The sequence below is a fragment of the Rhyacophila brunnea genome, unplaced genomic scaffold (assembly GCF_057557595.1).
Source record: "Rhyacophila brunnea isolate RB1 unplaced genomic scaffold, BYU_Rbru_1.0 scaffold_3, whole genome shotgun sequence".
NCBI lineage: Eukaryota > Metazoa > Arthropoda > Insecta > Trichoptera > Rhyacophilidae > Rhyacophila > Rhyacophila brunnea.
The window spans coordinates 21,345,571-21,358,713 of NW_028232965.1; the positions used below are offsets into that span (position 1 = coordinate 21,345,571).

A 13,143-nucleotide genomic window follows, 5' to 3' on the forward strand; every position below is an offset into this window, starting at 1 on the left:
CCATGTGATTCGCGCATTCCATTTTTTTAATTTTATACCCAAACGGTGCTCTCTCACGCACCCTAGCAAATACACTTGAATCACCATCCCCTATTAAAAATTTTACCCATACTTGATGTTTGTCAAAAATATAATTTAGTCCCTCAACTACAATGGTTTGCTCCATGCCTGTCGATGGTCCAGAAAAAGATATATTACACTCATGTTTCTTAGCTGGTTTTTTTTCATTGGCTGCGATGGTACAAATGTGGCAATATTTGTTCTTAACACCTAGGTAAAGAAGTTTTCCTGTTCGTTTTCCGATGATGCATGCCACTCCGGATTTGGCAGAAAAACTATGGCCATAACTCCTTCTTGACCAACCTCCGTCAACAATGACCGTTATATAGGGGTGTTTTTCATCAATTTCATTATTTTCTATAGCCAACTGTTTCTCGATCTCTATATCCTTCGACATTTGATCACACAAATGAGTTTTCCATGACTGGCTAACTTTTTTTTCATGCCTTTGGAACATTCCCGAAGACATGAATGGAATTCCCACAATACCGCATAATTCCTGTGCCTGACTGTAACCAATCCCGATATTTAAAGATCCCCAAACAAATGATGTATTAATCGTAGACGTTTGGGGTTCAGTTAATACTGACGCTGTTTTCTCACAACACCTGCATTCAAAATGCAATGTTGACTTAATACCGTATACGATATACCGTATATCGAATACGTTTTCAATTTTTTCGGCCAACAGCTCTGAATGTCTTCACAACTATCAAGTCTCACACAATAATTGTGCTCATCTGTCAATACTGGAAGATTGTCTGGGTCATCCGAGATGGATACATCACTATTTATCACCGGAATTGGTTCACAAGCAACGGCTGTGTTGGATGATACTAACTTCCGTTTCCTAAAGTATTCATCACGACTTTCCATCAATATTTTGGTAGTTTAAGATAGTTTTGTATTTTTTCTAGTGTAGGACTTATATTTTTTAACACTTACACATGGCACATCCATAATTATTAATAAAATATAGGTACTAGATCAATATGTAACAAAGATTTATATTCACTTATCACACACCTCTGGTATTCACTATTTAATTAAACTACACTGAATATGTGATGTAATTTAAACACTCACAATATAATTTATCACAACAATATCACGTAATTTGCACTGAGTAACATAAATTATATAAAAATGCATAAAACATAAAGAATAACAACACGCCAAACGTCAGTAGCTACAACATAACCTAATAAAATAATTTTGGTTGCAGAAAATCATACAATGTGTGATTTCTTCACCAAAAATCAATCAATAATCACACGACCTACTTAGTAACGAAAATGTTACTGATTAGTTAATTAATTTATAATTAATTATAATTATTACAATTAATTAATAAAAAGATAAAATTGATTGGCGGTTGCCTAAGCGCGCGGTGATTATTGATGGTGCTGCCATAATATGTCAAAATGCGAGATTTGTTTATTTTTATCATAAATAATGGTAAAAAACAGTTGTAATTTAAGCAAATACTAATTGAAAATAATTTTCAGTATCAAATTTTGAATATAGGCAGGTTCCTACGTATATTAAGTAAATATTGTAATTTTAATTTGTTAAGTTATTTTTATTCATATGGCAATTTCGCATAGAAGTTCAACACAAACTGATTTTTGCCAAGATTCAGAGAAAAATAATGTTATTTTGTCTTGTCTATGTGTGAGTTTCATTTTCAACGTCATGTTATGGTTGTGTGTGTATTTTGTATGAAGAAATTTTGTTTCCAAATAATTCCACGACGGCAGCACTATACGGCCAAGCGTCGGCTTAGTGTTGTCAGCATGTTGCCAATTCGAGCAATTATTATGGTTTCGATTTCTATCGATTCGTTAATATACAAAAATACAAGATTAAATTTAAATAACTGCCGTAAAAATTAATAAATAATATTTTTAATAGAAACGCTAAGCGTTATTCGCGATAAATTGCGTGTAAGCCGAGATATTTCGATTTTAATTGCGTGCTTTCTAACCTCTAAATCGATGTTTTTTAAATTTGAAAAAAAAGATATAAGGATATAATAAATTCCAATTTACGTTTAGCGTTTCGCTAGGTAATAGATTTAGGTATATTTTTATCGTAATTTTGATAATAAATCTTATGTCATTCATTCTTACCACCCGATAGAAATGTACCGAATTTGACACGTATTTTTGGTATATAGAACTCCACGATACATCTTAATTTTTTATTTTATTTTTCTCATTACTTTTGAATATATATCTACCGATTAATAAACTTTTCTAGCTATTTTTCGATAACAACTTTACCTAGAGACATCACCTTAAGGGCATTGTAAACTTTGGAGATCTCTTCACGACGATGCAATTCTCTTAAATCAGTGTCACACTGCAGATCAATAATCTCAAGTTGTAGCTCTGTCGGTACACTATCAATATCTATTGAAAATGGATCGCGTACTATTGCTATACAAATTTTAATCTATGTCAATATTTTTTTTTAAAAATTATAAAAAAGTTATTCGTAATCAGAAGTACAATTAATGATGGCAGGCCGCAAAAAAATACCTGGCGGGCTGCAGTTTGCCACCGTCTGGTTTAATGCCATAATTTTAGATATTTTATAGATACAGGCGGCGCTCGACATTTTAACGTTCTACTTTCGCACAATTTGCTAATTCGTACATTTCTTAAAATTTGGATTTTTGTTGATAATGCAAAAACTGTGCGCTTCCATGCAGTCGCTCCTCTCTCCTCCGCTCCCTGTCACCTTCTAAAATACATAAAAAGGGTAGTATTCAACTATCTCTTGACATGTTTATAAAGAAAACACCTGATTGCTATTATGCCTCGTTAACTTTATTATACACATTAATAAATAAATATTTTAAATTACACTTTTTGATGTTTTTTTTTTACCAATTACGTCCGAAAGTCAAGGGCCGCTTGTAAATGAATATTTTTTGACTATTATCTATTACGGCTCGGATTAGGCAGGGTTTAATTGAATTTTAAAAACTAACGTTTGACTGACAAAGTTTAGTGTGCTATTTATATCGGATCTTAATAGCCTACCTCCACCACGAGCTTCCTCCACTGCCTTAACCTCGGGGATGTGTATCTCTTTGGATACTTCCGACCCTCATTTTCCGTTATGGTTTATTATAGATGTTGGTTATCCCCTAGTTAAGTTGATTTGAAAAATTTAATGATTTATTATTGACCGTAGGTGGTGGAGCACAAGAATGGCAGCGATAGCATAGTTGGGGGGCTGTACGCTTGCGGCGAGGCCGCCTGCACCTCCGTCCACGGAGCCAACAGACTGGGAGCAAATTCCCTTTTGGATCTGGTCGTCTTCGGCAGAGCTTGCGCTTTGACCATCGCCGAAGAAAATAAGCCCGGTGATAAAGTTCAGCCCTTCAAAGAGGTATCGTAATGTTTTTCAATGGTTATACGAGCAACAAAAAATTATTTACAATCAGAGCAAATTCTAATGTTGATAAACAAAAAAACATGGAATACATAGTATATTGAATATCCATATATTTTTTTCTTTATGTCATAAATTTTAGTTACACATTTAAGGGCAGACATGCTCAGCGTAGGTCAAAATGGAGCTTTTATTGCATTTTCAAAGAACGATCCTGGCCATTCCTTAAACGTTGTAGATAATCTATTTATATAATTTTGAAGCCTTATTATCCTTTATATTTATTTTAAACCTTTGATGACTGCATAAACTATTTTTATTACATAAAATAGTATTTTTTTAAACCTCTCGCTCTTATGTTTTAGAATATAGTGTATAATGGCGCATTTCAAAAAAACGCTACCTTATTCTTAGGTCAATAATTATTATAAAGCAATCATTATTCGTGGGATGTTTATCACACTTCAATAGTCAAAGACATAGCTTATAATTAGTATCTTTATAATTATCTTCAAATGTGTTAATCTTGCCCATTTTTTGAATAATGAAATGCCTAATTCTTGTCAAATTTGGGATCACAGAGATTTATCAATATAATTTTTTATCGTAAATATTTCACTATAATAATGTCGACATAAATTATACTAATGGTTTTATAAATGCGTTTAAAAAATAATAAATGTAAAAAATCTTAACACCACTGCACATGCATGTACTGAAAAATGACTATATTCTAAAACATTAGAGCGAGAGGTTTAAAAAAATACTATTTTATGTAATAAAAATAGTTTATGCAGTCATCAAAGGTTTAAAATAAATATAAAGGATAATAAGGCTTCAAAATTATATAAATAGATTATCTACAACGTTTAAGGAATGGCCAGGATCATGCTTTGAAAATGTAATAAAAGCTCCATTTTGACCTACGCTGAGCATGTCCCCCCTTAATTTGAGTTATTTAAATTACCGTTTTTGCTCCAAATAAACAGAGCACTTTGGCCACATTAAGACATTTGACGAAATCTGTAGAAATCACCTTTATATCACACCCATATTATCGTATGTATAGTATAAAGTTCATTGTTCAGCCACTTATTAAAAAAATAACAAGCGAATTAGTAACCAGTTGTGGGAATCGAACCTGCGACACACTACTCAGATAATTTGAAATAACACTGGTAAAACAATTCACAATGAAGAACATCAATTTTTCAAAGAAAAATCTTTTTGTTAAGACTCTTCTGTCATAGTCTATATTATTATGATAAGGCTCGGCCAATATTTTTATTAAATTATAATACATTGCTTAGTATATTTTTGTTGTATAGGTACTATAATAACTAGTTTATGACTTTAATCTTGTGCAGAACGCTGGTGAAGAGAGCGTGGCCAATCTTGACAAAGTGCGATTCGCCAAAGGATCCATCAGCACTGCTGACCTACGGTTGAAAATGCAGAAAACTATGCAAGAACACGCTGCCGTATTCAGAGATGCTCCCACTTTAGAAGAAGGTACACATTCGTCTTTTAATTATTAATTAATGAAAATATACTTGGTTTTAAAACATATTTTTTTTGTTAATTCTACATTAATTGAGTTATTTATGTTGACAGCTGTGTCAGACTATGAACGCATCTTCAGAACACCACTAAAATAACTGAGGATAATAAGTTATCTCAGTGTCCTTCTGAAAATGGGCTCATAAACTTAAACAGCTGTCAACATAAATAACTCAATTATCTTAAAATGAACAAAAAACTTTGTTTTATAATGGAGCACAACCACGTAAATTCCAATTACGTTAATAAGAAAATTCAATTGCAATTAGGATCGTGGTGCGGACGATTTGGCTCTCGAACAGCATTCTCAGTGGAACAGCCCTCTCCTCCACTTTACGATACATAAGGTCCGTGTCAGTGGAAGACCTGTGGCACTCATGAATTGGTGCACCATATGTGGTATCCAATGTTTGCTTTCATTGTCTGACATAGCATGCCTCAAAGACAAGATAGTGCAGACAACAAAAACGATCCTAATAATTATGACCATTAGGCCACGCGCATTCAATCTAGAACTTGTAGATGCGATAGATTGGAATTTTTCTTAGTGGAGCACCTGTAGTTATAGCTGCAGCCCAGGTCTTCATTGCTATACTCAAACTGTGGAGTGACTAGGTATGGAGAAAGCACTTGGAAAAGTGCGAGGGTCCGGGGTTGAGGCGATGAGAAGCTTTAATTAGTATGCAGCCGTGCGGGTAAATGCGGAAGTCCCCCTTCTGCTGCCTTAAAAATCATAAAAAATTATTACCCATCAGTATTTTTTCAAAATGGATCCTCCCCCATACCATTTTTTGGTGTTGAGCACAGCTATTCTTGTGCAGTCACTTGGCAAGAGACATCCTTAAAATTAATTATGAATTTTTATTTACCGTTCACAGGTTGCAAAAAAATGGCAAATGTATACAAAGACATCCATGACATTAAAGTTACTGACACGTCCATGATCTGGAATTCGGATCTGATCGAAACCCTTGAACTGCAGAATTTGTTAATATGCGCGAGACAGATCATCGAAGGAGCCTGCGTAAGACAGGAGAGTCGCGGAGCACATGCCCGCGATGACTTCAAACTGCGCAGTGACGAATATGACTACACCAAACCTTTAGATGGACAGGTAAATCTTACATACAACAGCTGTTCTAAACCAACCATACTATACCCAACCAGTGGCGCACGCAGGGGGGAAAGCCAAGGGGCCCTGGCACCTCCCAAACTTGAAAATTATCAGAATGATTTTAAACATTGAAATTGAAAGCCAATAAACTATACCTTGGGCTTAGACAAATAAAAACACGGCAAAAAAATAATTTGTAATTATTCTCCAGCACCCTTTTTAGAAAATTTTCTTAGATTTTAATTTCTAACACAAAAATTTCGAAAAACTAATGTCAGGTTTTTTTAGAAACCCAATCCCTAATGGAACTGTCAAAAAATTCTCAGTGTCCATCCGAATTCCGGAGTGATGTAGTCATGGCTGGGGAGGGCTAACAGGGCTCTTGCCTGGGGGCCCGGCGTGTCGGGTTGACTAGATAAGTGAGATAAACAGACATAATAAATTAGCTTTAATAGTAAAAAAAGTCGCCTGCGGCGCTATTATACTTTATGACCATGAACATTTTAGATTATATAATTGTGCAATATATTTTCTGATTATTATGTGTCGATACTTGACAGCTCCATTATTAAAGAAGATGTATTAAAAATCACCAATAATTCACTGCATAAGTAGATACCCTTAATTTGAACTAAAACACAATTTGAAAAACATTAATGTAGTGTTTCACACTGCCTTTAATCTTAGCGGTAAGTAGGGGGCCCGCCAAACATCCTAGCCTGAGGGCCCATTTCAGGATATGGGGGCCATGGTGTAGGTACACCGAGTGCAATAGACAAAAGACCGATAAATGAGAAATTAGGCTGTGTTGTGTTGAGTACGTTTGTGTATAAGTTAAATGCAATAATACTTTTTTTTGTCCATTTTCAATTAATATTTTGGAACCTCAATAAAAAAACCAAAAATCGACGATAAGCATTCGGCGAAAAGAACGACTACACCCACTACAGTCGGTGGTGGTGTAAATCAAAAGAACATTTTTTTTCAGTGGAATTCGGCATACATATTGTAGCTCTCTAGATCAAGCGGGTAGCACAGCCGATATTATTTGAGTAATGTTTTAGCATACTTGGCGCACATGTCCAGCATGGTCGCTGTTAGTCACTTCCAATCCGCCAGTCGCTGATGACACGCTCAACGGTTACCGCCACTATGCCTCCAATTTTTAAAAAAACTAGGAAAAACTAAAAATATACCGCCGTGTATTGTGAATATTTATGTATATATATATATTAATTATATGAAGGAAAAAGAGCCTATGGGACTAATTTATATTCTCCTTGGGCCCCCCCCAATATTAAATCCTGAGTGCGCCACTGTACCCAACTGCGTGCATACTATAGTAGATATATCTATGGCTGCCGAGAATTTCAGCACTTGAGAGTTTTGGGGGTTGTCATCCATGTAACTAAGTTATGAAACATCTAATAGCTCTGTACTTTTTCTTGTCCTTTGTTACCTTTGCAGTTAGTTACGCTTAAAATATTTTTTTCATGAATACGTTGGATACCTTCTACTCCCATATAGCCGAAATATTGGCCCAAACTAATTAAGCGAAAACTTCCACCGACTAAAATATCGGCCTGGCATTTTTAAATCAAATTAATACATATTAGAATTTTTTATCTGAGCTGCCTTGTCTAAATAAAAGCTTCGCATTAGTCATGCCTAGTGTAATTTATGACCGTTTAGTATTGTGTAGAATTAAGACATGCGATACATATACTTGTTCTGGATTATGTATGTTCAATATAGAATACTACATTCTTAAATTTTGTGTATTATTCATTGAATAAAAAATGTGTCAAGCGGGAGACACTTCTTGGGAAACTACGTACTAATGGGTGATTAAACGAATTATTTCTTTTTCAGAGCCTCGTGCCGTTCGAGAAACATTGGCGAAAACACACAGTTTCAAATGTAGACATCAAAACTGGAGATGTAAAACTTTCTTATAGGCCTGTCATCGATAAGACCCTCGATCAAAATGAATGCAAAACGGTTCCACCCATTATTCGATCGTATTAATTCCGCCAGCAAGTTCAACTCGTATCTCACGATGCAAATGGTGTATTTCATTTTGTATGAATCTTCATTTTTAAACTATTCTTTGCATTGCCTAATTCAAACCAATGCTACATCAGCCGAATGCCTACTTGTTGAGGTACTTCTGTAATATATCCCTATTTCGAGTCTGAGAAATCAATTATTAAAGACAATTTCACAATTATCTTATTGGTACAAATCATAATAATAAATGATATTTAACCCTTTCCCGGCGACCGTATTCCAGTAGGATACAGCTAGTACGTAACACATGGGCGACCGTATAGCAGTCAGATACGCAAACCTTGACCTGTGGATAACGCAAGAAATATTTTTCATGCGGCATTGAGAATTTTATTAAAAAATAGCCCGATCCATCCGCCTACTTCCACCTATATAACTTTGTCAAAAATATGTTGTTTTAATTTCATAAACATCGATCTTTCGAACCCTCTCGATCTATTGAGATTCGCCGGTACGATTGCATCAGTTCAAATCTACGCGGTATTTTTTAGCGCCTGCGCACTAGGTATACAAAATATTTTCATTCGAGTTTGAGTGTGCGCCGAGTGATTTATCGTGTCAAGTTGAATATTCACCGCGATCTTTACAACACCATGTTTGCGGGAATAAAATAAAACCAAACAACCGAACCTGTGTCATCAAAATATTTATAAATATGTACTTGAACTTGTGTTCTGGATTATGTCATTTATTTTTATTACTCATGGTCATGTCGTCATGTGTCACCCCAATTGTTTGAAAGTAATAAATCGAGCTCATTATTGAAAGTCGTAAATATGTCGTAAAGATACGTCCACACGGAATGAAAAAATATAATATATTATTATATTTTAGTTAGGACGATTGCGAGTTTTACCAATAAATTACGAACTACTATGAAGGAATATATAAAACGTATAAATAAACGTAAGTATAAAAAAAAACACACGGGTATACAACATAATATAAAATGTAAATCATGGAATATTGACTTTTCAACTATATTACATATTATCTTTGTATGCAATTTAATGTTTATGAAATTTTAAAACCTCACGCAATAAATGTTTTTATAGCACTTTTACAAGCACGCAGCAGATTTTACAAAATAAATATTGTTTTTTTTATAAAACATAAAACGACAATCACTAACATAACACAATGCTCAATAAAACTGAAAAGTTTAATCTAGTAAAAATCCAAATTACACTAAAAAAAGAACATAAGAAATTATTACAATATTTCAACCACTGTGGACTCAACTTTACGCGACCCATAAAACTTGTAATAATATGCGACACAATAAAAGCTATTATTTTCAATATTTTTAACGGCATTTTTAAGTGTTTCTAACATGACTAAAATAAAATTAGTGTCAGTGATTTATTTCTTTTCATAGGCGCACAATCTCAATGACGCGTTTTTACGTCACAAACATGGCTGTGTATTTTTTCGGTACAAGGGACTATGGACGATTTTATTCAAGCATTCACAGCTAAATTCAACAATCGATTCTATTTTTTAGTGTGGCACTTCGAACCTTATGTATCTAGGCATGATAACAGTAATACCAGCTATTTTTAATTGCCGTATTTATCATAATATAGCGAAGCATAGCATTTAGAAAAATGGTACCGCAGAGAGAGCCCCTTTCATATTGAAACTGACGCGGCGGCCGGGTTAAGCAATTTTGACTTAAAGTGCATTTCAAGAATCATTAAGCAGTTAATTATTTTTGCTTAAGAATTTTGGAAAGCGCATTCTTCAGTATTTACGTTCAGTATTAAGATAGGCGAGGCCTAATCTTAAATCAATGTATTGTCTGGGTCTGGACCAAAATCATCAAATTTGGACTTAATTTATCGTAATTTCAGTACAAAATAATTTTTATTTATTATTCCTATTGATTAAAGCACATTTATTATTCACATGATCCTCGGGTGGTAGCTGATAATGATATATGTTAGATTACATACGAAAGTTGATTTTGTACTGGCACATTTGCAATAAATTTTATTTGTTTTAAATTTTATTGTAAGATGCCAAAAGTATGTGCAATCTCTTAGGAGTGTCCGTTGAGTTTACAGTCACAGTCGCGATGCACTGTTCCGAAGCATTTTTATTTTGTGAAAATGTGCTCGATTAAAAAAAGAGCTATTATTATTTTTAAGTTTATATGATATAAAATTCAGTCAATATCATGACGTTCGTAACTCAAAATCCTGTTATTATTGAAGAACTAAATAGCAAAGGTAAATAGCAAATTACCATTATCGCTTTTAGGCGGAGCATATTTACCTTCGCAGAGTTGAGGTTATATTAATAAACTTTTTACGAAGAATTGTTGACACTGATTAGTCCGACCCATCGTGTCGCTGCTCTGAATCAAACACACACTGAAAAAACAACATGTGTAATTTTTGCCAGATGCAGGATTCGAACCCATACCCTCCCCACGGTTTCAGAGACGGGTGCTTCACCGATTACGCTGTGGGCTAACTGAACAGCGGCATTACTAATTTTCTGAGACAACTTTATACGTTTTGATTCTGGAAACTTTTTGTCAAATCTTCAATTTGAAAATGCCCATAAATCATTTTTGATTATTTCACCTTTACTACATACGTAATAGTTTTTTCTAATAAATATGAATATTCCTTATATTTATTTTATGCCTCCTGTATACAAAAATATGGAGAAAAATTTTATCCCCTAATTTTATAGAAAAAGTTTTTCTTTTACAATGAACTGCATAATTATATCCATAATGTATTGTAAGTAGCGCAAAACATTGCCCCTTATAAGTTTAGTTTAACATGCAATACTAAGTACTGTACATTTGAAATTAATAAAATTGTGGCAATCTACACAACGCGGCTCATAATATTCTAAATAAAGATTTTATATAAGTGCCATCTGTTAACGAGTATTGTGACTGTGTCGATTGCATGCAATATGTTATGTTACACATTAGATAATAAAGTTTCTTACAACATAGTTAAAAACGGTTGTGATGGCCTGACATCTTAAAAAAATTAACTTATTATTTATTTGTTACTTTACGTTAGTTTGCACTGATGCTGATGCTGGTACAGCAATTGTTATATTCAAAAGTGTTCTTGTATTATATAAATTATATCAATTATTGTACTCGTCACATTGTCTATTATAATTTAACATTATTACAAAACATGTAAGAGAAATAAATGCATTTTCATATTTGTATACCTGACATACCTTTCCTGTGTTTCCTTTGTCTCAAAACTATTGTAATACATACTATGTAATATTGATGGTCCTTACAAGTATCCAGATTTTAATTTCATTCAAAATTACAGTTTTCATGAAATACGTTATTTGTGATATTTAACAATAAATTTAAATTTTTAAAAGACATTTCTATTTCACAATCTGATGTTATACTAAATAATAGTATACACAGTAGTTTTTGATAACTCAAATATGAGATGATCACGTTGATACAAAAACCTCCACAAGTAGTGGAAACAAAAAGTTTCTTCTATAAACTCCATGAAGTAATTATTCTCTTTGTTAGGTGTAAATTAAAATCACCACAAAATAGTATAGGAAGAGTATCATATTCACATCTCTTCAACACATCGGCTAATTGAACTGTTTTTGGTGTATGCACCAACAAATTCACCTCAAAGAAATCTTTCATGTCTTCAGTGAAGTTTTTGGTGAAGTATATAACATGATAGACAGTATATTCGTGATAGTATTCTTTTTTGTCTGACATGGTGCCACACCGATACTTCGGAAGAACTGGAACATAAAGCATTCCTTTCTTATTATCTGCAATGTCACAAGGGAGTTTGACAGACATGTGCAAGAGTTGCCGATCATTCTCTTCTGCCCAGCCAAAACTGGGTAGAGAAGGGTGATCATGTCTGATTGACTATCCCATCACCGCTCTCATTAGATGTGGAGAATAAATGTGACACCGCCTTGTTATGGTTTTTCATTGTAGGTTCTGGCAAAATTCGTATTCTACATTAAAAATCTTGAAATTTTTTTATATTACATAATATTATTAAAGAGTTACAAAACCTGGATATTAGCCAATAGCTCAACCTGATACATCCATGCACTGACATATTAAAAATGACCAATCCGGGCGTGCTACACATGCTACCATTGAAATTGATAAGATATACTCTATCATTATTGATTCTACAATCTGATGTGGGTCTAATCAAATTATTAGGTATGTTATCGATAGCTATTTCTATTCATAAATCCTGATGTTAGAAAAAATCATTCAAGACAATTTTGCTCCACTTTGCTACATCCCTATATGGGATTGTGGGGCGACCTATATTCTGGCATTCTTTTAACATGATCTTCGACCGTCTCTTCTATACATATTTTAGTTCTAATATTTAAACCATTTATTTATCTATATATTATTATATTATGATCAATGTACATAATGTGTAAGTTTTAGGTATGGCACATTTCTAATTAATAATTTATTCTGTACTGAACATGACAAGTGAAAGAATAATAATGATATGTAATTAATTGTATATCAAATTAACCTTAATGTTATTTTAAATAAAAACAGACTGACACATGGTCAATTGACGCATCATTAGTTTTGGTGATACTGACAGTGTCTATGACGTAGATTGCAGATAGTACTAAATATTATGTTTCGGTGTCATGATAAATAAATACTATTTTTGGAAATTCAACATTGTGTTATATCTTACAAATCAATATTTTTATCAATTGCAGTTTACTATGTTTTTTATGAAAACTCAAGTTTGTCTTCTTACCACTTAAAAGATAACAATCTTCATCCAAAGTCAGTTTGTGTTAAATAAATCAATATTAATTTTGGTTTGCAAGGGTTTTGTAATACAGTCGAACTTGGTTATTACGAGGAAGATGGGACCGACTGAATTTGCCCATTATAAGCATTACTCGTT

The 13,143-nt window shown here is 33.4% G+C and overlaps 1 protein-coding gene across 1 annotated transcript in view; it reads left to right on the forward strand.

Moving 5' to 3' along the window:
* The window catches only part of SdhA (succinate dehydrogenase, subunit A (flavoprotein)), a 33,963-nt gene extending 22,552 nt beyond the window's left edge, over nucleotides 1-11,411 (forward strand). Inside the window, exons 9-13 of the mRNA XM_085952283.1 lie at nucleotides 3,265-3,462; nucleotides 4,833-4,977; nucleotides 5,904-6,139; nucleotides 8,012-8,409; nucleotides 9,875-11,411. Of these exons, the coding sequence (XP_085808409.1) occupies nucleotides 3,265-3,462; nucleotides 4,833-4,977; nucleotides 5,904-6,139; nucleotides 8,012-8,167 (735 nt within the window). The 3' untranslated portion in view covers nucleotides 8,168-8,409; nucleotides 9,875-11,411. The remainder of the gene's footprint in view (nucleotides 1-3,264; nucleotides 3,463-4,832; nucleotides 4,978-5,903; nucleotides 6,140-8,011; nucleotides 8,410-9,874) is intronic.
* The last annotated feature ends 1,732 nt before the right edge of the window (nucleotides 11,412-13,143 follow it).